The sequence below is a fragment of the Nelumbo nucifera genome, chromosome 3 (assembly GCF_055504915.1).
Source record: "Nelumbo nucifera cultivar China Antique chromosome 3, China Antique-T2T, whole genome shotgun sequence".
NCBI lineage: Eukaryota > Viridiplantae > Streptophyta > Magnoliopsida > Proteales > Nelumbonaceae > Nelumbo > Nelumbo nucifera.
This window is the reverse complement of record NC_142651.1, coordinates 92,391,006-92,417,204: the sequence shown is the minus strand read 5'-3', so window position 1 is coordinate 92,417,204 and position 26,199 is coordinate 92,391,006. Positions and strand designations below refer to the sequence as shown.

At 41.8% G+C, this 26,199-nt stretch overlaps 1 protein-coding gene across 4 annotated transcripts; it reads left to right on the top strand.

The window, feature by feature from the left end:
• The first annotated feature begins 328 nt into the window (after positions 1-328).
• On the top strand, positions 329-25,992 carry LOC104609006 (large ribosomal subunit protein uL13c-like). 4 transcript variants are annotated; one of them, XR_737182.3, is made up of 5 exons: positions 329-1,516; positions 3,121-3,306; positions 23,658-23,828; positions 24,838-24,970; positions 25,063-25,328. XR_737182.3 is itself a non-coding variant. In XM_010275170.3 (4 exons), exons 1-4 carry the CDS (start codon positions 1,277-1,279, stop codon positions 25,722-25,724), a joined length of 714 nt encoding a protein of 237 aa, XP_010273472.1. In that variant the 5' UTR covers positions 329-1,276; the 3' UTR covers positions 25,725-25,992. The 4 variants fall into 4 exon arrangements, 3 of the variants coding, with proteins under 3 accessions (XP_010273472.1, XP_010273474.1, XP_010273473.1); XM_010275170.3 differs by lacking the exons at positions 24,838-24,970; positions 25,063-25,328 and adding an exon at positions 25,608-25,992; XM_010275172.3 differs by lacking the exon at positions 24,838-24,970.
• Positions 25,993-26,199: the final 207 nt, after the last annotated feature.

Below are 26,199 nucleotides of genomic sequence, written 5' to 3'. Positions count from 1 at the left end.
TCAACGAGGCTCTGATACCAACTGTCACAGGGCTAATCGACGGGGCCCCATGCGGCGCTCGATTGGGGTGGAGAAAGCCTACAAATACAAGTAACGACACACAAAAAGAAACAAGAGTGCACACAAATTAGACAAAAGGCAACTTGTATTGCATTAATCAGTGGTAAGCACAAGCACACAGTACAGTGTCGAGGGGATCTCGTGCTTAACCTTTACACGCTTATGAGCTCACTCGACTACCTACCTCCCCTCAAAGAGTACGTTAAACTTTTGGGGGAATGAAAAAAGGATACATCAAAATACTTACATTCATACTACTATTTACATAATTGCCATTGCCATGAAACCGTCACACTGCTCGTCTCCCTCACTTTCAAACCCTAACTCCCCAAATCCCACAGAAACCGAAAGAAAACCCTTAATTAAAGAAGGGAAAAAGAAAACTAGCTATCAAAAAAAGTTCATGTAAGGAAGAGAGCCAAAATTAAAGAGTTGCAGAGAAATTACTCACAAAACTCATGGCCTTAGACGAAACAATAATGGGCGCTCTTTCCCCCTCTTTCCTCTCTCTCCCTCTCTCCTCCTGGGTTATGCTTCTTGAGAGTTGTTGCCTCTACGAATTAGAGCATCAGCTATGTTTTCTCACAACGAGTTTGTTCTGCTTCAGCTCTGTTCGCTCATTCCAACGGTGGAACTGATTTGTACACCCCTCTCTTCTTCTTTGTTGTTCAAAGCCGAGGTTCTCCCGTTACGTACACCCAAACCGGGAAACCTAATTCAAGTTCGCCCCAGCACAGCAGACCGGCTGGCTTGAAGGAAACATGAAGTCTCGGTGGTGATTCCGTTTAAAGGTTCCATGATTATCGATGAGCGGAGGACTAATATGTCCAAATGTATGACCCATTCTCATAAATTCATGTTTTTTTCTCACAATTTCTTACTAAAATCTCTGAATAAATTTTTTTCTCACAATTCATGAAGGAATTAAGTTTTATTTTGAAAATTTGAGAAATAATCTAGAGTAAATTAGACATTTTAAGACAATACTGAACAGTAGTATTTGTAATCATATGTATTTTGTATTATTTTGCATGAATTTGAAAAGTACATATTTGTATTTGTAATCTAAACTGAGCGTTAGGAGTAGTTTAAGAAATTTGCCCATACATATTTTCCCCCGCGCACTCGAAAGTCGGATGCCTGTTCCCCGTTAACCGTCAGCGCCACCTTATCCACTGAGTAGTAGTAGTGGAATAACACTCCCAGGAGAAGAGAAATGGCTGCAGTTTATACGCCCTCATCGGCCTTCCTGTCCACTCCACCCCAGAAAGTATACTCGTTTGCTTCTCCCAAGACTCCGTTCCTTGGATTTCCAGTTGCAGCAGCCAAACCTTCTATTCAAGCTCGAGCACTTACCCTCTCTAAGCCAACCCCCAACCAGATTCATTGCCAGGGAGGTGCAGTAGTTCCCAAGGAGCAGAAGTGGATGTTCGACGAATCTAATATCAACGGCCCGGTAATTTTCTCTTTCTTTTATCTCCGGCTGTCTTTTTATGCGCTTATGCGTTTGCAATTCAAATTCATAACTTCCATCGAACCTAGTGAAAGCATGTGTAAAAGGGTTAGAGGAGATTTCAAATGGGTCTGCTGAATGTTAACGTTTCTTGAATTGTTGAAATTTGAAAGAATGTCTGGAGATGGACACAAAGTTCCATGAACAGTTTAGACGTGTTTCTAGGGAATGTACTCATCTCAAAGCCCCAGATGGCTGAGACAATATTGGGTAATGGTCTTTATGTAACGGTGGAGGATCGCTCCTTGGAAGAGTTCCTCCACCAGCAGATGTCCAGTGATCCAGTCCAGTGGCTATGAACCTCTGTTTGTGAATCTCCGTGCATCTCTTCTTCAAGTTTTTCTTCATAAAGTGCAGCTTATCCACCAAAAGAAGGAAAACAAGTGAAGTAGCACTCTACAGATGAATCTTCTTCCTCTTTCCTCGGTATTGGTGAACTGCAGAGAAACTGTAAGCTTTATTTTTTATTATTCTATAATGGAAGGCAAGGAATGTGATCTGAGGGAGTCAAAGGAACATGAAATAGTTCTTTACTTTGTAGGTTGAGTTAAATCAATTACCTAAACTGACTGAAACCCTGCTCTCACCAGTTTTTGGCTTCGACATTACCAGTTTATTATGGGGCTCAAGCTGGTCGATTCATCCATACTATCTAGGCCTTAGATTTCGGGACAACTAAGACTGCATTTGGCATTCCTTATTTTAAGGACTTATATCCTTTTCGATGTTAAAAACTCAGTGTTCATAGGAGCATTTTAACTGCAAATAGGAGATAAGTGCTTAAAATAAAGAATGCCAAATGCAGCCTAAGTGAATTCTGTTTTGTTATTCCAGTTAAGTACTTCCTGTTGGAGCATGTTTTTGGTTGGCCAACTACAAACAATTAGCATGAGGCAGACCTGCTGTGGATTCAATTTTTAACACAATTTTTTGTGCATAATTAAATTAGTATAATATTCTTTAACATTGTATTAATGGGCATTTAAGGATATTGCTCTAAGGTTCTTGCTTCATCCATGTTTGGGATCTTGAAACTGGTGTGTTTAGAATAAAGAATGCCAAATGCAGCCTAAGTGAGTTCTGTTTTGTTATTCCAGTTAAGTACTTCCTGTTGGAGCATGTTTTTGGTTGGCCAACTACAAACAATTAGCATGAGGCAGACCTGCTGTGGATTCAATTTTGAACACAATTTTTTGTGCATAGTTAAATTAGTATAATATTCTTTAACATTGTATTAATGGGCATTTAAGGATATTGCTCTAAGGTTCTTGCTTCATCCATGTTTGGGATCTTGAAACTGGTGTGTTTAGTTTTTTTGTTTTTTGGTAAATGGTGTGTTAAAGTTGATTGATTTTTAATCATTCTATTTTGGTTTCTGTTTTTTTTTTTTTTGTTTTTTTGTCTGATTCTTTATAGGATGAGATTCTGTGACCAATGCCTTACAAAAATAAATTCTGACATTGATGAAATTGCTTTCACACTATTCTTGTTAAGTCTTTTCTTCTAGGATCACTCAAACAATTTTTCATATTCTTTTCTTTTTTAAGGATATTTGGAATAAGACATGGTACCCAAAAGCTGCAGATCATGTAAACACAGAAAAAACATGGTATGTTGTAGATGCAACTGACAAAATTCTGGGAAGATTAGCATCAACTATAGCCATTCATATCCGTGGGAAGAATCTGGCAACATATACTCCCAGTGTGGACATGGGGGCATTTGTCATAGTGGTATGTATTATGTATATATGCTACTTACAGATGATTAATTTCAGCTTGATGTAGGTGTAGATATGTTCTTTTCAGTTACTCTACTTTTGTGTATTAGTGTATGCTGCCTTGTGATATAAGTCAGTTCATACAATTCATATTTGAAATTTGTTTTTTTTTTTTAATTATTTTACATTATGCAAAAGATGATGGTCTAACAGGGTTAGACAAAGATATTTTTTCTAAAAGGTAAGGTAATTTTATTAAATAGAATACAAGATACAAAAGGCCCGACTGAAGGGGCTACCGACCGGGCCTAAAGGCCCTACAAAGATTACAGATCAAACAGACTTGTAGACCTCAGCTGGCACCCAGCACCCTGACCTGCAAACCTTTAGCTGCTGTCCAAGAGACCAGTTTGCCAAAAGAGGTAGAGATTAGGCAGTTTACATCCCTGGAACAGTTTTGGAAGATTCTTCTGTTTCTTTCCAACCAAATAGTATGTATTACTGCTGCAGGAACTGTCTTCCACACACATTTAGCCAACTTTGATAGACCCTGGAGCTCCCAACACCAAAGCAGATCCTTCACAGAGGTAGGCATGACCCAGACTACACCCACGGAAGAGAGATAATGGTCCCAAATTTCTGCAGAAATAGGGCAATGAAGAAAAAGGTGATTGTTGTCCTCTTCTTCATGGCCACACACAACACACACAACAAATCTTGTAGCTGAACTCCTCTCTTGACCAGGTTCTTTTTAGAGAGACTTCTGTCTAGCACCACAACCCAAATAAAGGCATTAACTTTGGAAGGAGGAACTGGATTCCATATTTTCTTAGCAGGAATATCGGCTCTGCCTCCAGTTACTAGATTCCTAGCAAAGGAGTTAACTAAAAACAGGCCATCCGAGGTCCAGTTCCAGCTCCAAGAGTCTTCTTCCAACTGGTTTAAAGGCTGAGAGGATAGCAACTGAAACAGCTCAGCCACTTGTTCTATTTCCCAGTCTTGGAACTGTCTTCTAAAACAAGGAGTCCAAGTGACACTGTTATCTCCCACTTCATAACAGTCAGCAACCAAAGTGTTGGTTCGGCTGTCTTAATTTGTATGTTTATCTTTGTTGGGTCTTAAGTCATTAGTTATTGGGCCTTAGTTACTGGGCCTAATCTTATTTAGTGTTTATTTTGACTAGGTGTCCCATCACTAATCAGGGGCATTCTGGTCTATTTATGTAACATTATGTAATGTTCTTATATATAATAGATTAGGGCTGGCTGAGAACTATTCTGCCGCCCATCTCATATCTTCTTCTTCTTCTTCTTCTTCTCCTCTCATTCGACAGCTCTATTTCAGCAAACATGGTATCAGAGCGCTAATCTTTCGACTGGTTACAGCAGCCGCCTCTTCTTCTACTCGTAGTTAACTCTCTCACTTCTTTTTTTTTGGTTGCTGCAAAGAAACCCTAGAGTTGGTCGTAGAACACAGCTGGACCTACATCTAGGGTTTCCCTTGGTTGTAGGGCCCAAGGGGAGTTAGACCTAGAGGCTGATGCCCTAATAGACGCAGTACAGCAGACTGTAGCCATTCGGCTAAGATAGATCTGTGTAGAACAGATCTAGGCGGAAGGACTAATCTCAGCAGTCCTAGAACTGTTCGTGGGTGAGGTTATAACCTGTGATAGCAGTGCTTAGCACACAGTAGAAGCCAACACAGCAAGTTGCAAGCTGCGGCAGCAGTAATTAGGGCACAGTGTGCAGTGCAGTACTTGGTGTTTCAGCTCTGTGTCGGGTTCTCAGGACTGAGTTTACAGTGCAGCAAGTTCCGTAAGTGTGAAACAGTTCACTATATATTGTGTTTACAGTCTTGACATTTACGAGTAAGAGAAGATGTCTTCCATATCCAGGGAAGTGTCTTCTAGAGATGTTAGGGCTTGTGGGAGATCTCCTAATTTGGAGAATCCAAATCTGCACAGCCTACATATCACAAGTGTGTTGTTGGATGAGTACAACTTCAGAGAATGGTCTGTCTCAGCCATGCTTTTCATCACATACCGGGAATTCACTGGTTACTTGGACGGGCAGAAGAAGGAACCCGAAGTGGGGAGTGCTGAATATGCAACTTGGCACAAGGAGAATGCTACAGTTATGTCCTGGCTACTTGCCTCAATGACTCCAAGAGTAGCTAGGACAGTTCAACATTTCTCCACGGCTGCCAAGATATGGGAAAAAGTTTCTAAAACCTATGGGCAAAAAAAGAATAATGTCAGAATTTACAGACTGAATCAAGACATTGCTGCCTTGAGGCAAGGAGATATGAGTGTTGCAACATATTTTGCTACACTAGAAGGACTATGGGAAGAGTTAGATCACCACCTTATTATTGATTGGGAGAATGCCAGAGACAAGGAAAAGCATGACAAACAAGTTGAAGAGGGTAGAGCATTTAAGTTTCTAGCTGGCCTAGATCCTATATATGAGAGCATAAGGTCCCAAATTTTGGGAAGGGATGAAATGCCAGACTTACATCATGTTTACTACCTTGTGAGGAATGAAGAGGTGAGAAGAAAAGAGATGCAGGTTGATACTCAAACTAAACTAGCTGAACAGTCTGTGGAACATTCGGCCCTAATCTCTACAAATCAAAGGGGAAACAGGCAAGAGACATCTGAAGTGCACCCACTGTGGAGGGGAAAGGCATGTGAAAGAGACCTGTTGGGTTCTCCATCCGCATCTGAAGCCAGCTGCATTGAGGAAAGATAAGAAGCATCAGAAGGGTCAATCTGCAAGTGTGAATCTGGCTACGGGTCAAAGTGATGATGGTTCAAAACACTCATTCACAGTTACTTCCTCTTCCATGGGACAGACTTCTAATTCCCCTGGAACCGGGTCCTTGGGTTTTACTGCCGATGAGGTAGAGGTACTTAGCCGGGCCCTAGCCCGTCTAAGGACCAAATCTCTTCCATCCTCCTCCCTTGCCAGATCAGGTATTGTCTCTGCCTTTAGTGCATCTAGTACTATTGATCCTGCCTCTTGGATTATTGATTCTGGTGCAACTGACCACATGACACACATGTCTTCTCTATTTTCTTCCTATCATTTAATGTCTGGCCAAGATAAAATGAGGGTTGCTGATGCTTCTCTCTCTACCATCTCTGGGAAAGGAGTGGTTGACCTAAGCAAGGACCTCTCACTCAAATCTGTCTTGCATGTTCCCAATCTTTCTTCAAATCTCTTATCTTTTTCAAAGCTTACCAAAAATTTGAATTGTAGTATAACATTTTTTCCTACTCATTGTGTCTTTCAGGACAGATTGACGAAGAGAACGATTGGGAGCGGTCATGAGTGTGGAGGTCTCTACTACCTTGATGTAGACATCAGTTCGGCCTTACAAACATCTACTACTAGTAGTCAGTCCAATGTGGAGTCAATAGCTAGGTTACATCTGTGGCATGCTAGGCTAGGTCATTTACCGTTTTCATCATTGGAAGTGTTGTTTCCAGAATTATTCAAAGGTGTTTCAAGTCAAGAGTTAGTTTGTGAAGTCTGTCAACTATCAAAGCAATGTAGAACTGTTTATTCAACTTCGAGTAATGACATTCAAGCTCCCTTTGACTTAGTCCACTCTGATGTTTGGGGCCCCTCTCCCATTATTTCTGTTGATGGCTTTCGATACTTTATCAGTTCTATTGATCGCTATTCTCGATGCACATGGATCTACTTATTAAAAGCACGAGAAGAAGTACCGCGGGTAACCATGACATTTTGCAAAATGATTGAAACACAATTTGGCACGAAGATCAAACAATTCAGGTCAGATAATGCTGCAGAATACTTTGAAAGGTCCTTGAATCTGTTTATGGAGGATGCTGGAATGATTCATCATTCATCTTGTGCTAGTACCCCCCAACAGAATGGGGTTGCTGAACGCAAGAATAGGCACCTATTGGAGACTGCCCGAGCCTTACTATTTCAGCACAAAGTTCCAAAAAACTATTGGTCTCAAGTAATCCTTACTGCATCATATCTGATAAATCGAATGCCATCCAAGGTATTGGGGATGAAAACTCCTTTCTCTGTTCTTTGCCCTCATCTTCCTGCTTTCACCGAGAGTCTTTGGTTGTGTATGCTTTATTGTCAAGGATCCGAAAACCAAATTGGATCCTAGGGCTACAAAGGGAATCTTTTTGGGGTACTCCCCTACTCAGAAGGGATACAAGTGTTATGATCCAGTCACCAAGAAAAAATATGTCACAAAGGATGTGGTATTCTTTAAGTCTCAATCCTATTTTCATTCTTCCCAGAATCCTCTTCAGGGGGAGACTAGTGGAATGGAAGAAGATTCTTCTGTTCCCCCATTCTTTGTGCCTCTCTCTACCTCAGGCCTTCCATCCTCTCCTCCTAATCCACCTAGTTGTGGTATCCCGGGTGAATCTAGTGAGGCTCCCATTGTACCAACTACTACTAGTGATGTTGCAAATATTACTGAAGACTCCAACAGGCTACAAAGAGATCTCAGAATCACCTACAACAGAAGGAAGAAGAGCCCTCTAACTCATGACAACAACCAATTGGACTCGGATCAACCTGTCTCAGAAACTCAAGGTAATCCCATCAGTTCCTTTGACTTGGATCTTCCTATTGCCCTTCGTAAGTCTACTCGTTCTTGTTCTTTTGTCTCCTCGTTATTGTTCTTTTGTGTCTGCTCTCTCTTCTGTGCATGTTCCTACCAGGTATTCTGAGGCAGTATCTGACCCAAAATGGAAAGAGGCTATGGACGAAGAAATGAAGGCCTTAATGAAAGCAGGGACTTGGGAATTAATGGATCTACCAGAAGGGAAAGGCACTGTTGGATGCAAGTGGGTGTTCACTGTGAAGCATAGGGAGGACGGGTCCATTGAAAGGTACAAGGTTAGACTGGTAGCAAAAGGGTTTACTCAAAAAGAAGGGATTGACTACAAAGAAACCTTTGCTCCGGTGGCAAAACTCAACACAATCCGAGTTCTATTATCATTAGCTGCAAATTTCTCATGGGAGCTACATCAGTTGGACGTGAAGAATGCTTTCTTGAATGGCGACCTGCATGAAGAGGTGTTCATGGATCCTCCACCAGGTTATGGGTTTGGCAAGAAGGTATGTAGACTGAGAAAAGCCCTATACGGCCTTAAGCAGTTCCCTTGAGCTTGGTTTGAGAAGCTATGTGGGGCCATGAAGAAAGGGGGTTACACTCAAAGTGGGGCAGATCATACCCTATTCATAAGGAAGAGAAATGGCAATCTTACAACACTTATTGTCTATGTGGATGATATGGTAATTACAAGGGATGATCAGGAAGAGATTAAAAGACTAAAGGAGGTCTTGGCTGCTGAATTTGAGATCAAAGACCTAGGCCAACTGAGATACTTTCTTGGGATTGAAGTTGCAAGATCCAAAGAGGGCATCTATATATGTTAGCGGAAATACATCCTTGATCTTCTTCAAGAGACAGGCATGATGGGGTGTAGGCCAGTAGATACTCCAATAGAACAGAATCATGGTCTACAGGAGTCAGTAGGAGAGGACTACCTTGATAAGGAAAGATACCAAAAGCTAGTGGGGAAGTTGATTTACCTGTCCCTCACTCGCCCTAACATTGCTTATGCTGTATATGTTGTCAGTCAGTTCATGCACACTCCTAAAATTCCTCACATGAAAGCTGTGGAAAGGATCCTCAGATATTTGAAGTCTTGCCCGGGGAAAGGGATTCTGTTCAGGAAAAACAGTAAAATTGAAGTTGAAGGATATACTGATGCAGATTGGGCTGGCTCTGTTGGGGACAGGAAGTCTACTTCTGGGTACTGCACCTTTGTTGGAGGAAATTTAGTTACATGGAGGAGTAAAAAACAGAATGTGGTTGCTAGATCTAGTGCAGAGGTTGAATATCGAGCTATGGCTCATGGTGTTGCTGAACTTTTATGGCTTAAGATCCTGCTTGGTGAACTTGGAATAAAGATTGAGTGTCCTCTCAGGTTGTACTGTGACAACAAGGCTACCATCAACATTGCAAATAACCCAGTGCAACATGATAGAACGAAACATATTGAGATAGACCGTCACTTTGTCAGAGAAAGAATTGTCTCAGGAGAACTCTGCATCCCTTATACTCCCTCCGAGATGCAGATTGCAGATGTTCTGACTAAAGGGCTAGCTACAATGAAATTCGTGGACTTACTTGGCAAGCTAAACATGATTGACATCCATGCTTAGCTTGAGGGGGAGTGTTGGTTCGGCTGTCTTAATTTGTATGTTTATCTTTGTTGAGTCTTAAGTCATTAGTTATTGGGCCTTAGTTACTGGGCCTAATCTTATTTAGTGTTTATTTTGACTAGGTGTCCCATCACTAATCAGGGGCATTCTGGTCTATTTATGTAATATTATGTAATGTTCTTATATATAGGCTGAGAACTATTCTGCCACCCATCTCATATCTTCTTCTTGTTCTTCTTCTTCTCCTCTCATTCGACAGCTCTATTTCATAAAACACAAAGCATCCTGGTTTTCTGCAAGCTGGAATAACTGGGGGAAGGATTCAGCTAGAGGCTTGTTATTGCACCAAGGATCTTTCTAGAATATCAGTCTGTGACCAGACCACAGCCTAAGAGACAAGCCTCTATTGAAAAGTGGGGCCACCTCCATGATTTTCTTCCATTGGGAACACCCCAAAGAGGGGAAATTTGAAGTAGTTGTCCAATCACCTCTGTCAGTACCAAGTTTTGCTGCTATTAAACTCCTCCACCACCTTTCCCTTTCTTTCCCGAATCTCCAAAGTCCAAACCCATTTCCCCAAAAGGGCCTTGTTGAAGATTTTCAACTTTCTAATCCCCAGCCCCCCTTTTTCTTTTGGTACACACATCTTGTCCCAATTGACTAAATGTATTTTCTTATCCTCCTCCCAGCCTCTCCATAGGAAGTCTCTCTGTAACTTTTCAATTCTTTGCACTACTTTAGATGGGATTGGGAAAAGGGAGAGAAAATATGAAGGTAAATTTGAAAGGGAGCTCTTTATAAGGGTGATTCTACCTCCCAAGGGAAGGTATTTAAATTTCCAGGAGACTAGCTTCCTTTCTAACCAATCCACCACAGCATCCCACACTAGAGAGGAGGTGCACTTGGCTCCCAATGGAAGTCCAAGATACTTAATAGGCAGAGAGCTAACTTGGCAAGCCAGCACATCAGCAAGAGCTTCTAAATTTTCTACCCTTCCAACTGGTATTAAGCTGCTCTTTGACCAATTAACTTTCAGCCCCGACACCACATCAAACCAACTCAGCACCCCTAGAAGGACTTCCAATTGCTCCACTTCAGCATTGATAAAGCAGAGTGTGTCATCAGCAAACTGCATCAAGTGAACCTGCTCCCCCCGGGCTTGATTCAAAGATATATACTTCTATTTTCCACTTTGGCTGCAATTGATTGGACATAAAATATGTTGCAAGACAGCTATTTATAAAATATTAATTTTTAGTGATCGGCTGCCAGTAAAATACCAAGGGTAGCAAAAAAAATCCAAGTCTAGAGTGAGAACAGTGTAAAATGACTTTTTCCCTTTCCGAAGTTAAGTCAATGTACCTTTTTTCTTGGTTGAGATTGTAGGCTTTACTTTTAAGAATCCTACTGATAACTGTCTACTTAAATTACTCACATCCAAGAAAACCTGCGATTTCGTAGAAGTCTCTCTTTTCCATGTAAGCCTAAAATTTAGTGTTCTTCTGATGGCCCTGTTTTCCAAGTTTGTCTCAAAGTTGCAATTAAACATTAAAAAATTATGAAAATATTTAAAAACTAATTATTTTTAGCTCACAATTTTTTAGCATGCCAAAATATTTGGCATGCTCTGTAGAACATTCTGCTTGCACTTCTGTTGCTATTCCATCACCAAGAATCAGGTAATGCTTTCTTGCTATTTTTTCTTCTGACAAGTTCAACTTCAAACATCCATACTATTTCATAGCAACACAGCTTATTCTTCTTTTGGCATAAGATAAAAGGCTGTTTTTCTCATGGAATCCATAGATCCATTGGCCCACATGATAAGAGGGTAGTGAAGAGTTAATTTCTTCATTTTGATGCAGACATGATTATCCTTTTGCAACTTTGCAATCAATAGTTCAATAATGCAAGACAGCAATGTTTAGATTGAACAACCAAGATATTTTATTTTTAAGGCGATGCACTGTGAAAGTTTATGTTTTAGGTTTAACTTTAGTTGGAACACAAGTTTTCTTCATTCTAGAAATTTGGTAAGTCAAATGGGATATATGCATCTCGTGCCAAGTGTTGGAATCCACCTATTTCTATATAGTTTTACTGATATCCTTTGCACAGGTGAAGATGTTTACTTAGCATTAGCACCTTTTTATAGTGACAATGGAGTGATTATGGAGTTGCAGGATATAATTTTTATGGTCTGACCTGGATTCCAATAGAGGTGAACAAGGGAAGAATGGTGAAGAATGACAACAGAATTGTAGATGAGCATGTCATGACTAAGGATGGAGATTTGGGAGGCCCTGAGGATGGATTGGAAAGGGAGGAGCAATATTGTCAATGTGGTAAGCAGATGATTGTCGTTTTGGCCTCATAGGTAATGGGGTGACCAGTCAATGCCTTGGTATTAACTAGTCAAAAACAAAATATATTTTCTAAATTTAAGATATAGAAGATTTAGTTTCAGTAATCTTGTTTTTGCATATATTGAAAGGAAAGCAAGATATGCTGAGATAGGGAGTGGCGGTCTTTGTTTTTCAAAGAAAGACTGCAACTTTGACTATTTGATGTGGTCCCCTTGTTTGTGGCAATTCTTTATCAGCACAGCACCAATTGGAAGAAGGCCTAAATGAACTCCTTCACTATTCTTATCTTATTGCTTATTTCTATTTTATATGCCATCAACCAACTACATGCCATTGCAAATTCTTTTAGCAACTAACTTGCATATAACAAAATAAAGGCATGTTATATGATGTTGTTTTAAATAATTAGAGATTAAGACAAGAAAATAAAACTTTAAAATGCAACATTTCCATTCTATTGCATCATTATTGAAGGAGGCTAACACAACATTTATAGTTTTCATTCCCAAGCAATAAGGTGTAGTAGAGCTTAAAGATTTCTGACCCATCAGCTTAATTAGCAGCATTTATAAGATAATAGGTTAAGTGTTGACAAATTGGATGAGAAGAGTCCTCAATCAGATCATGTCTCCATCTAAGGGGGTATTTGTTAATGGAAAGCACATTCTTGATGGGCCATTGATAGCCAATGAATGAATTGATTAGAGAACGAGAGCAAGTCTACTAGGCGTTATGAAGTTGGACATGGAAAAAGCTTATGACCACGTCCTATGGGATTTATCATCAACAATGTCTATTGAAGGGGTGATAGACTAATTCATGAATATGTTGATTTTCTATGTTTGAAATAAAGCATATACATTTTTTGAAGATTTTAAACAACTAATAGTGCAAGATAATTGCTGCTTACTATGGAACCTAAGGAATTACACTTGGATTCATGTTTTTATTCAAAAAAAAAGAAAATCACTTAGGTGACTAGGCAACAATTGATAGTAAAAGATAGGTTTTATTAAAAAAAAAAAATTCATCACCTAGCCTAGCCTCAATTCCTTGAAAACTATGCCTCCAGGGTCCACTGCCTTACTTTGACAATCAAGAAATACAAAGATAGCTTAACATGTGGAACAAAGTAGAATTTTCAGAAGGAAGAATGACGAAAGAATTCCCTCCTTGTTCAATTCAAAAGGACGACTTGAAGCCATCTAAAGGCATCGAAGGTTTGGAAGAACTGACTTCAAGGGGGGGATGAATCAAAGAAATCAATCAAGCAACTTCTTCAAGATAGAGAACTCCAACGCCTTGAGTCTATTTGATTAATTCCACAGGTGAGGAAGGAAAAGGTTTACATGGGGGAAGTTGAAGGGGATGGTGGAGATTCCAAGGATGGGGAACGAGAAATAAACGAAACATCAACTAGAGTGAAATCTTTGGAAATCATAGCTCAATTGAACAATGAGGTAGGTATGGACTTTGGCTCTTCCATTTCTCCTCCTACTTCTTTTACTTCTTTGGGTTTGGAAACTCCTAAGAAAGAGGGAGATAATAGAGGAGATGGTTTTGAATCTACGGATGAGGGGAGAAGTAGTGTGAGAAGAAAAAAAATCAAGGGAGGACCAACGCAAGGTCTATAATAGAAAAAGGACGGTGGGGCAAGGAGGTTCAGGGGTTGGAGTTGAAAGGTTAGAAGTGGAGGACCAAAAGGAGAGTAGAGAGGTTACAAAGTAGGGAGAAGAGGAGAGAGTGGCGGTCGAAATTGAAAAGGATATTGGGGAAGACAATACTGAGAGAGGAAGGGTGAGTATTGACCAACTGGTTGATGGATAGGTGGAGGCTAGGAAAGCTCTGGGCCTATTTTTCCTAGGAGGAGAAGGGGTAGTGAGGAAGGTAATAGAACATTTTGAGAGAAGCAAAAGAGGAGAACATAATAAAAAGAAAGTTATTGGAGAAGGGTGAGAAGTGTGAGAGGAAGGAGAGGGGGGCGGGGAGAAGGAATAGTTGATGGAAGTAGAGGGAAATTGCAGGAAGGTTAGAGGTGGGAGTTGGGAACTGACTTTGAAGATGAAGTTGATATCTTGGTATGTTAGGGGCTTGAGAGAGGAAAGAAGGCATACAGTAGAAGCAAGAAAGCAGGGCTGATTTGGAGCTGCACTCTGTTTGCAAGATGTTGGAATTTATGGAAGGAATGAATTAGAAGAATTTTTGGAGCCAAAGCTTTGATTTTGGAGTGGATAGTGGCAGCTGTCAGAAAATCTGTTGTTGGCGGGGCTCTAGTTCCAGAATATCACCAACTATCCAAAGAAGACATTGGGGATAAGGTTGGGGAAGTGTTGGGGTTTCAAAAGTGTAATCTGGTTTTGTTTTGTTTTGTTTTGTTTGATTTGTAATTGAGTTAGTTGCCAGAACTCCTGGCAGGTGGGTGTTGCCTTAACACCTGGTAGGTTGAAGCTTTTTTCTTTTCTAATGAAAACACGTGGAGCAATGAGTTTTCATGGTCACAAAACTTTCTTCTGATCCTCCAATAAAACATGACATTGCTATCAACCAAATCACCCAGTGAGTGCTTGCTTGGGTGATTTGGCTTCGATATGTTCACATGGTCACAACACTTGTGATCCTTTAATAAAACACAGATATGCTATTAATCAAACGAAAAACCAAATTATCCAGTGAGTGCATCCTGCTGTTGCTACTCCAAATGAACAGTACCAACCTGCTAACATGTGAAAAATAGAGATTGCCTCTAGGATCTATTACCTTACTATGACACTTTAGAAATATCAAGGTAGCCTAAAACTTTAAGCAATTAGTTCAAACGACCACGACACTTTCATGCAATCCTCCAATAAAACACAAACATGCTATCAATCAAATGAAAAACCAAATCATCTAGCAAGTGCATGCCTAAGTGATTTCGTTTTGGTGAGTTCACATGGTCACAACACTTTCTTGCAACCCTACAATAAAACACAGAAATAATAGCAATCAAATTACCCAGTGAGTGCAAGCCTTTTTCCTACCCCAAATGATACAAAAAGAACACGCTAACATATGAAAAAATAGAGACTACCTCTAAGGTTTACTACCTTAATATGACAATCAAGAATTGCCAAGGTAGCCTAATATGTGTTGTAATGTGCTCACATGGTCACACTTCTTTCTTGTGGCTCCAATAAAGTACTAACCTGCTATCAATCAAAAGAAAATCCAATTCACCTAGTGAGTGCATTCTTGTTGTTGCTACCCCAAGTGATACATGAACTACATGTTATGATATGATAAAATGGAGATTGTGTTATGGGCCCGGGCGTAGGATCTCATCACAGGTCGGTCCACGGGGAGAACCTCTTGCTTCCCCTTGCGCGCAGACCCTATTGTGGAAACCGAATGGGTGATTTGTCCAAGAGACCACCCGAACTCTCCTCACTCTTCTCTTACTGGAAAACTGAATGCTTTATTTCAATTCATAGGCTCCTTAAATAGGAGATTACAAGAGGGGGTTCCTTGATGTATTCGGCTAGGCTAGGATAATCCCTCTCTAAATCAAACTCAAACTCCTACTTCTAATGGTAAACAAAACTCTTACTAAGAATATAAGATAAGATAAGGATAAGGGATGAGGGATAATGTAAGCTGGCGGCGAGTTGGCGAGCAGAGCTGTCGTGGCAAGATAAGTGTGAACCCCCTGATGAGCTGTCGTGTGGGCCCGCTCCTTACTGCTGCTGCCGGCGGTGGCGGTAAACCTTTCCCACGAATGCATCCATAACATCACACCCCTCCTGGGCAATGAGCTTGTCCTCAAGCTCGAGATCAGGATAGGCGTCGTGAAGATCCGACCAGGGGATCCAGGTGGCCTCTACTGATGGTAGATCGTCCACTCCACAAGGACCTCGAAAGTACCCCGGTTGATGCGGGATCGGACAAGGGCCCGAGGCTGGAGAATGGGTCTGCCGTCCTTCAAGGGGGGTAGGGGAGGTACTTGATCAGGAGGAGTCCCTGTAAAAGGCTTGAGTAGGGACACGTGGAAGGTATCATGGAGTCTGCAGTGTTCCAGTAGCTCGAACTGGTAAGCAACCTTCCCGATCTATCGTAAAACCCTGAAGGGCCCGTAGAATTTGGGTGCCAGCTTAGGGGGGGCTCTGCGTCTGAGGGAGAGCTTTCGATAAGGTTGGAGCTTCAGTCAAACGAACTGTCCCAGCTCGAAGGTGACCTCTCGGTGGTGCTGATCGTAGGCATTCTTCATACGCGCCTGAGCCTGCTGTAAGCGCAAGGAGACTTCGGCCAGGAGGGCATCACGATCTTGTAGTCCGCGATCCACTTCTTCCAACCGTGTTGAACCGAGTTCGTAAGATAATAGACGGGGGGGTCCCGACCATAAACAACCCGGAAGGGAGTCATGCCAAGAGAGGAGTGGTAGGAGGTGTTGTAACAGTATTCGGCCCACAGAAGGTACTCCACCCATCGCCGGGGCTGGTCTCCCACAAAACAGCGGAGGTACATCTCTATTGTTCGGTTTACCACCTCCGTTTGGCCACCAGTCTGTGGATGGTAGGCGGAGGAGAAGGCCAAGGCTGTTCCTTGCAAACGAAATAGCTCCTTCCAGAAAGTGCTAGTAAAGATTGGGTCTCTATCACTTACGATGGATTCGGGTAGCCCATGCAATCGGAAGATGTGGGTGAAGAAGGCATGAGCAACTGAAACCGCGCTGTAAGGGTGGGATAAGGGAAGGAAATGTGCATATTTGGAAAAACGGTCCACCACTACAAATAAGACCGACTTCCCTCCAAATTTGGGTAGGCCCTCAATGAAGTCCATGGAAATATCTGCCCAGATCTGAGTTGGGAGTGCCAGTGGCTGGAGAAGGCCTGCTGGGTGTAGGTTTTCCCACTTTTGTTGTTGGCACATAGAGCAGTTCTGAATGAAGTCCCGCACCGAAGCCTTCATACCCTGCCAGTGGAAGTCAGCGTGGATGCGGTGCAATGTTTTCTGGATGCCTTCGTGTGTGGAGTTGTGTATGCTGGAGATGACGGAGGGAAACAAAGGGCAGTCGGATGGGAGAAAAATCCGCCCTTTGTATAGTGGCAGCCCGTCGTGCATGGACCAGTTTGGGCTGATCGTTCCGGTTTGTATTTTCTTGACCAGCTCGTTCCACTCTGGTGACTGTGGTAGTATGTTTCGAATGTCTTCCAGCAGGGTGGCTCGGGGCTATGAGATCGCATGGAGCAGCATGTTGTCTTCTTCTCGGCGAGACAAGGCATCTGCGACACGATTCAAGGTTTCCGCCTTGTAGTCCACCCGGAAATCGAATCCAAGAAGCTTGTTGACCCAATGCTGTTGCGGCGAGGTGGTAAGCTGTTGTTCCAACAAATATTTGAGGTTGTAGTGGTCCGTCTTGACGACGAAGGATCTGCCCCACAAGTACGGCCTCTAGTGCTGCACTGCCTTTGCCAGTCCAATCAGTTCCCGTTCGTAGGCGGGTAACCTAAGGTGGCGGTCGGCCAGTTTGCGGCTGAAGAAAGCGACTGGATGTCCTTGCTGCTGTAGTATGGCGCCTATGCTGGTGCCGGATGCATCGAACTCCACCGTGAACTCGAGGTCGAAGTTTGGCAACTGTAGAACTGGTGTGGAGGATAGGGCTTCCCTTAAACTCACAAAGGCTGTATCGGCTGAACTATCCCAGAGGAAGGCATTTTTCTTGAGCAAATTGGTTAGTGGAGCCGCCCAGAGTCCATAATTTTGTACGAACTTGTGGTAGTAGCCTGTCAGCCCTAGGAACCCGCGGAGAGCCTTGGCGGATTGCGGTCTGGGCCATTCCCTGATCGCCTGAATCTTGGAGTCATCCACAGTGACCCCTTGCCCGCTGATCACATGTCCTAAGTAAAGGACCCGGTGTTCCCCAAAGGAGCATTTGGATCGCTTTAAGGAAGAGATGGTGTTGTTTCAAGAGTTCAAGAACGATCCGTAGATGTTGCACGTGTTCTACCCACGATTTTCTATAGACTAGGATGTCGTCAAAGAACACCAAGACGAATCTGCGGAGGTGAGAGTGAAATACCTCGTTCATCAGGGCCTGGAACGTGGAAGGCACGTTGCTGAGGCCGAATGGCATAACCAGGAATTCGAAATGGCCATGATGTGTTTTGAAGGCCGTTTTCTCTACATCTTCGGGAGTCATTCGGACCTGGAAGTAACCCGACCGGAGGTCTAGTTTTGAGAAGTATTGTGCGCCATGGAGCTCGTCCAATAGTTCGTCTACAATGGGGATAGGAAATTTGTCCTTGACCGTCTAGCTGTTAAGTTCTCTATAGTCTACACAAAATCTCCAAGTCCCATCTTGCTTGGGTACCAACAGAACAGGAGAGGAGAAGGGGGAGCGGCTGGGTCGGATGATCCCCTACTGTAACATGTCCGCGCACTGCCTTTCTATTTCATCCTTCTGTCGATGTGGGTAACGGTAGGGTCGGACGATGACAGGATCCGATCCGGCTATCAGAGGGATCCGATGATCGCAGTCTCTGGAAGGTGGGAGCCCCTTGGGTTCCTTGAATACTGCTGAGAACTCCGTGAGGAGCCTCTCCATATCTGTTGCGCGTGAGTCCTCACCTTGAAGTATGTGCAGCTGCGTTTTTGTTCTTATTCTGGTTCCCTGCCATGTAACCGGTTTCCCATCCAGGTGGAAAGTCATTGTTAGGGCGCTGAAATCCCAAAGGATGGGCCCTAGAGTGATTAGCCATTTGACTCCCAGGACGATGTCAAATTCATCCAAGGAGAGTACAAATAAGTCAGCCCGGAAGGATTCTGTTCCGACCTGAATTTCGGTGTCTTTGCAGATACCGGGGCTGTGAACTTTTTCCCCGTTGGCCACGGCTACCTGTAACTGTGGCCTGATTTCCATTGGTAATTCTAACTGACAGGCAGCCTGTTCACTGACGAAGTTGTGGGTGCTTCCGGAGTCTACGAGGATACGAACCGGTTGCCCTGCTATCCGCGCCCTTAGTTGCATGGTTTGGGAAGTTTTGATCCCTGTGATGGCGTGGAGGGAGATCTCTGGTTCTAATGTTGCAGGTTCATCCTCGTCCTCTTCAGATTCTTCTACCAGAAGACAAAACAGCTTCTTGCACCTGTGCCCAGAGGAGTACAGATCATCGCAGTTGAAGCACTGCCCTCTTGTGCGCCGTTCTGCCATCTCGACTCGGGTCAGCCGTCTGATGGGGGGTGTTGTCCTGCTACTTCCTACACTTGCTGCCGATCTGGAGGGGTTACCGGCAGGAGGCCTTTGTTCCCTGCTGGCTATCGAAGAAGGAGACACCCCTGCTGTCTTCGAAGGTGCCCAGGTTGTTGCCGATCGTCCAATATTGAGGTTTCCGTGGGAGAGCTGCATTTTCCTTTTGAAGGCGCGCGTGAGGTTCATCGCTGTGGCCAAGTTAGGAGGGTGTTGCATCTCTACGTCCACTCCTAGAGTTTCTACTAACCCTGCTGTAAACATATCTATTTGCTGATTTGCGCGAACCGAGGTTGCTCTGGCGAGAAGGGTTTGGAACTGGCGTTGGTACTCTGCCACGGTTCCGGTTTGCTTGAGATTGATCAACTCGCCCAGCGGGTTGCTTGTCAATGGGGGTCCAAACCAGAGGAGACAATATGATTTAAACTGCCCCCAGCTGAGACCGGGTTCTTCTTGATCCAGTCTGTAGAACCAGAGTTGCGCCTCTTCTGATAGGTGGAAGGCGGCCAGACTGACTTTGTCCTTGTCATCAGTACGCTGGTTATGGAAGAACTGTTCGCAGCGATACAGCCATCCTAACGGGTCTCCAGTGCCGCTGTAAGATGGAAATTCCAGCCGGCTATACTTGGGAATAACAGTGGCTGTCGGGGCAGCGATCTGCTGTTTGCTGGACGTCTCTGCCCAGTCCGGACGGCGGCTGTTGGTGGTGGCGATTCCCTCAGAGCTTCTTTCTTTGTTGGAGAGGAACGCTTCCAGCAGGCGTCGTAGCTCTCGGACATCATCCTTGACCTCACGAACCTCCATGCTGGTTTCAGCGAGCCTATGTTCTAGCTCGTGGACCCTGGAAGACAGCAGCTCCTGTTCCCCCATGACGGTAGGCTCTGATACCGGAATGTTATGGGCCCGGACGTAGGATCTCGTCACGGGTCGGTCCACGGGGAGAACCTCTTGCTTCCCCTTGCGCCTTCCCTTGCGTGCAGACCCTATTGTGGAAACCAAATGGGTGATTTGTCCAAGAGACCACCCGAACTCTCCTCACTCTTCTCTTACTCTCTTACTGGAAAACTAAATGCTTTATTTCAATTCATAGGCTCCTTAAATAGGAGATTACAAGAGGGGATTCCTTGATGTATTCGGCTAGGCTAGGATAATCCCTCTCTAAATCAAACTCAAACTCCTACTTCTAATGGTAAACAAAACTCTTACTAAGAATATAAGATAAGATAAGGATAAGGGATGAGGGATAATGTAAGCTGGCGGCGAGTTGGCGAGCAGAGCTGTCGTGGCAGGATAAGTGTGGGCCCGCTCCTTAATGCTGCTGCCGGTGGCGGCGGTAAACCTTTCCCACAAATGCATCCATAACAGATTGCCTCTAGGATCCACTACCTTACTAGGAATATCAAGAAATATGAAGGTATACTAGCATGTGAAGTGATAAGTTGACATAATCATAACACTTCCTTTTGGAGTCTAAACAAACCTAGACATATAATTATCAAAAAAAAAAACCTAGACATATTATAAAAATGTTAAACCAAACCACTCAATGAATGCATGCCTATGATTTGGTTTTCATGAATTCACATTGTCACGACAATTTCCTGTGACCGTCCAATAAAACACAAATGTGCTGCTATCAACAAAATGAAATGAAAAACCAAATAACCCAATGAAGGCATGTTTGCTATTGCAACACCAAACGATACAAGAATAATCCACTATCATATAAAATAGAGACTACCCCTAGGATATACTACCTAATTATGACAATCAGGTAATACCAAGGTATATTTACATGTAGAGTGATGCCTAGGTGGTAAGGCACTCGTGGAGATGGAGGGCCACCTCACTTAATTGCCAAGATATTTTTTTCACAGTGCTTTTGGATACTTTTATATTCTTAGCTTTCTAAGATTATAATAATAAAACAGACACTATTAAGCTAAATTATTCAGTTTGAGTTGAAATACTAGTTTTTTTATTATTTTTCTTATTTGTTAGGGTTCAGTCGAGATGTATACTGTTTTTGAACCCTTGAAGACTTCAAAACCTGAACTTATAAGCATGGAAGAACTCAAAATGTTGTCCAATCAACAAATATTGATTTTCTTCTTTCTTTCTTTCTTTCTTTCATCATTTCTTTTCTTTTCTTCTTTTCCTAGGACAAAAATATAGATTCAGCCCCTCTATTTTTCTGAAATTTCTTTTCTTCCTTTTTTTCATGAATATGTTGATTTTCTATGTTTTAAATGAAACTTATGCATTTTTTTATGAAGATTGTAGACAATTAATAGTGAAAATAGCTGCTGCTTGCTATGGAACCTAGGGAATTACCCTAGGATTCATGGTTTTTATTTACAAAAAATCCCATTGCCTAGGCAACAAGGTGCCCCCTATTGCCTAACCTCGTCTCGGTGCCTTGAAATCTATGGGTGTGTCAACCAAAAGACAAAGGTGGTTTGAGTATTAGACCTCTAGAAGTGGTCAACAAGAGACTTCTTGGGAAATGGATCTGGAGATCTGGATCAGAAAAGGATGCCTTCTGGAGGAAGCGGTAATCCAGGGTAAGTGGGGATGAAAGGCAAGACTCGACTGTAGAGGAGGTCCAAATGTCTTATGATGTTAACATATGGAAATGCATTTCAAACTTCAAAGCTCAAGCAGCCTTTCTGGTTAACATCAATTTTAAACCGGGAATGGGGACCAGATGAGGACCCTTGACTCAGAAATCGATCATTGAGTTATTTCCATTTCTGTTTCTGCTGGCTCAAGGATTATTTTGCAATGCTGGGGAATCAAGGGGTGTGAAGTCCATTTTTGAGGTGGAATCTTAATGATTGGGAAGGCTCAGGTTCTCTTAAACCTGCTAGAAATGTTGCAGGCAGGTTCATCTTGATCCATCTATGCAAGACAGGATGAGGTGGAGACTAGAAACCTCAGGTGAATTCACTGTCAAATCATTTTTCATATTCTTGGCTCCCTCCAACACAGAGATGGTCCCTTGGTCCTGGATATGGAAAGCAAAGTGACCATCAAGGGTGAAATTCTTCATGTGGTCTGCATTAATTAACAGAATTTTCACTGCAGATCACTTAAGCAGAAGTGGTATGGCCATAGATAATCAATGTGTTTTCTGCCAATCGGAGACTGAGGATGTTTCCCATCTACTAATCCGGTGCCCTGTAGCCTACTGTATATGGTACCTTTTATTTGCAGCTGTTTAGGATGGTATTGGTATTGCAGCCTGGCCTGCTAATATGTTTAGCAGGAGGGGCAAGAGGCTGCAGCTTTTGGTTCCCAGTGCTCTGTGCTGGATCATTTGGCTAGAGTGCAACAACAGAATATTCAGCCATTTTGACACTGAGATAGAAAGATTGATTGGGAAGGTGGAAAGTTGCTTGACCAGGCTCCTGGAAGAGTTCAATGGCATGAATCAGCAGCAGTGTAAATCAGTGGGAAAGACTCATTTTCCTCTTTCTTTCTTTTTTTTTTTTTTTTGTTGTGTGTGTGTGTGGATGCTGTAAATGAATGACTAGCAGATGCACTTTTTGTAATTAGTATTCTTTTTGTATTCTCATCCCTTTGTGCAGAGCGTTGGTGTACAGTGGTTCTAATGTAATCTTTTGACACATTTTCAGTTAATACAATTCATACTTTACCATTCAAAAAAGACTTTGTAGTTGACTAGGTTGAGTAGTCATCAGTCAACTTAGTTGACCTAGTCTATCAGTATTGGATTTGTTGTTTTTCAAAGGTGCTAAGGGAAAAGCTATGGATTAGCTACCTTAAGTTCTGGTAGATGGTCGAGGAGAAAGTGATTGAAAACTCGAGCTTGAGTTCAAGTGCTTTTTTACAAATCTAGTTTGATATTTTTACTGTTTTATCAACATCTAATTAGTTCAGATGATTTTCTCTCCTTTTTCTCCCACTTTATTTTCTTTTTTCTTCTCTTTTTTGTCTGTTTTTCTCTCTGCTGGTACCTGTACTGCCTCTTCATCCCACAAATGAGACTAAAACCTTAATGAAATCTTTAGACTTTTTTTCTTTCTTTTTAGGTGGAGTCTTCAACATTAATATAATACTTTTCATAATACATCTTTTGGAACTCCATATTTCTCTTTGATGCATGGTGACTCCTGATCAAAGCCGTGCTGGGCCAATACTTAGGCTTCATGCCCACTGCTTGAGTAAACTTGTTTTTTTTCGTTGACTTCCTGCAAGAAATGAGTTGCTGAACCATGTTGGGTTAATGAATTCCTTTTCAATGTCTCCCACAATCGCTGGTGCAAGTTTGGATCTTCACTTAAATTGAGTAACTGTTGTTTCTCAGGTTTTGTATGCAAAGTTGGTCATGTGCTCACTTCATAATTTTTTCTATATGTTTCTACATGTTTAATCCAAGTTACAAAAATTGAGGGGTCCTTAATGATAGCTCTCATCTTCTTTCATCGCCATGTGATGTCAAGTATAAATAAGAATTTTGTGCTTTCATGTGTTTCTTTAATGATTGGTACTAAACTCAGATAAATGTACTTGAAAACAGGTGAATGCAGAAAAGGTTGCTGTATCTGGTAAAAAGAGGACACAAAAGCTATATAGGAGGCATTCTGGAAAACCTGGTGGCATGAAGGTGGAAACATTTGATCAACTCCAACAAAGAATTCCAGAGAGAATAATTGAACATGCTGTCCGTGGCATGCTTCCTAAGGGGAGGGTGAGTAATGTTTCTTATTTTTTTCTTTCCAAATTCCTTTCTTTTTTTATATATACAAAAAAGTATGATTTAAAAAAATGATGGTAAAGATAAATATTATTATTAAGGGTTAGTTTGTGAGGGTTGAAGCTTTTTGATGAGTATCTTTTGCCGAGCTGCTTTGGAGAGGCCACTAAAAGAAGTTTCAATGGAAATCCCTTTATTTGGCTGAAGGACAGCAAATTTGGGCTTTTCAATTTTTACCATACATTGCTCATATGCTGTCCATGCAAAACCAAAAGCTGCCACGAAAAGCCTTCCTGGAAGGGCTGAAGTTTTGATTGAGCTGCTTTGGGGAAGCGACTAAAAGAAGCTTCAGCAGAAAACCCTACTTCTGGCTGAGGACAGCTATTTTAGGCTTTTTGGGGTTTTCACAAACCTAGCATATGTCCTGTTCAGGTGCCCCCCCCCCATAAAGCCAGAAGCTGCTACCTGGAAGCCCTCCCAAACAAGCACCAATGAAATTAGTGGATTACTTATGTGCTGTCAAGATGGATCCCACCTTGCAAAACCAAAAACTGCCACAAGAAAGTCCTCTCAAATGATAAAATTCTTTGGAGCTCGCTTGTGAAATTAATGTTGTCTAGGGTGCATATTTATTGAACACTACATGGTAAGTGGTTGACGCAGATCACTGTGAAAGTGAGACTAAGTACATAACTGATGAGCTAGGTGTACTGTGCTTTTCATAAAATGTGAATTTGATCATTTGAGAGCCGCCATGGCCTCTTAGCTGTATGGTGTAAGTGGTGTGCTTGATTACCAAAAGAAAGTAGTATGCTTTGTTATTGCCTATGTTAATATGGTTGAATTATACTTTGTTCCACTTGTCTATGTTGACATGGTTTGAACATTCTATATTGTGGTTCCACTGAGTTCAAACATGTGAAACCATTTAATTAGGATGTTTAAGAGCAGGAATGGATTTCAATCACAGAATATTTTATTCTAATTTTTATTCTTTTTTTAGGAACAACATAATCTTGATCTGAAAAAGCACCTTATTAATTTGAATGCCTTGGAAAGTTAGGGGAAAGCTTGTTCCTGCAGACTTGTTTGAAAGATTCTTATTAAATTATCTCTTGAGAATAACATGTGGTCAGGTGATTGGCATCTTCCATGTTAGGTTCAGTTTGTTTCTTACTATTGTTTGAAGAATCACTTTTGGGTCACCACTGAACCATCCCTTTTCCAGGTCATTTACTTTAAAGGGGAAAATGGCCCGTAATTAGAGCTTGAAGCAGCCTCCTTTTGGCTCTAAATGGCCTTAGTTCTGGGCTGAGGTGCTATATTACAGTGGCTACCCCATATGTTTTCCAGGTTGTCGTCTAGCAATGCTTTAACTACGGTGTTATTGTAGTTTGTGCCCACGTGTACATGTATTTTCTTTCATTTCAAATTTTAAGTCACTATTATTACTGATTTGTGTATTTCTTATACATGGTGGTTTCTTTTCTTTCTATGTGATATCTATGCTTTTTGTTTTAAGTGTTTAACTACTCCAACACCTCGACTAATCCTTTCTGCAAAAGTATCATATTAAGAATATACTTGATATTGTTATTGGAGAAAATGAAAATGGTTGTTTTCCTTTGGCTACTTGCACAGAGATTTGCTCACAGAAGATATGTTATACTGCCTTGGAAGTACCGTTATATTTCCTTAATATTCTTTTGTAGCATATCATAATCTCCTTTTCTAAGCTGCCCAACGTCTGTATTGGATATTTGGACTGTGCAGCTGGGTAGGGCTCTCTTCAATCATCTCAAGGTATACAAGTGTCCAAACCACCCACATGAGGCTCAAAAACCCATTGAACTGCCCATCAGGGACAAGAGAGTACAGGTACAAAAGTAGATACGGCACAGTTGGATTGTTATATTTCTTTTCCAGGAAAAGCCAGTATAAGGGCTGAGGTAAAAAACCAGCCATGGATGGTGTCATTTCTTTTCTTTTTTCTTTCTTTTTTGTTTTTTAATCACTTAAAAAGTGTTTGTCCATGTTAAATGGTTCATTGTACTGATTTGACAAAGAGAGGACTTGCCTCAACTTGATGTCTAAATATAAACACAAATCATGTTTTATTTGTTATTTTGATAAGTGAAAAGCAATTCTACGAATAAAATCATGTATACATAGCATACTACTACAGCACTACAAATGCTTAGGTTCAAAATTCAAGTCTTACATAAATTTCACTTGTTTGCATAGTTCCACATTTTCACATTTCTTATCTCCCAACTTCCATCATCATTATCATCATCAAAGCCTTATCCCAACAATATTGGGTTGATTACATGAATCTGTTTTGCTATTCCATTTTTTTAATTAT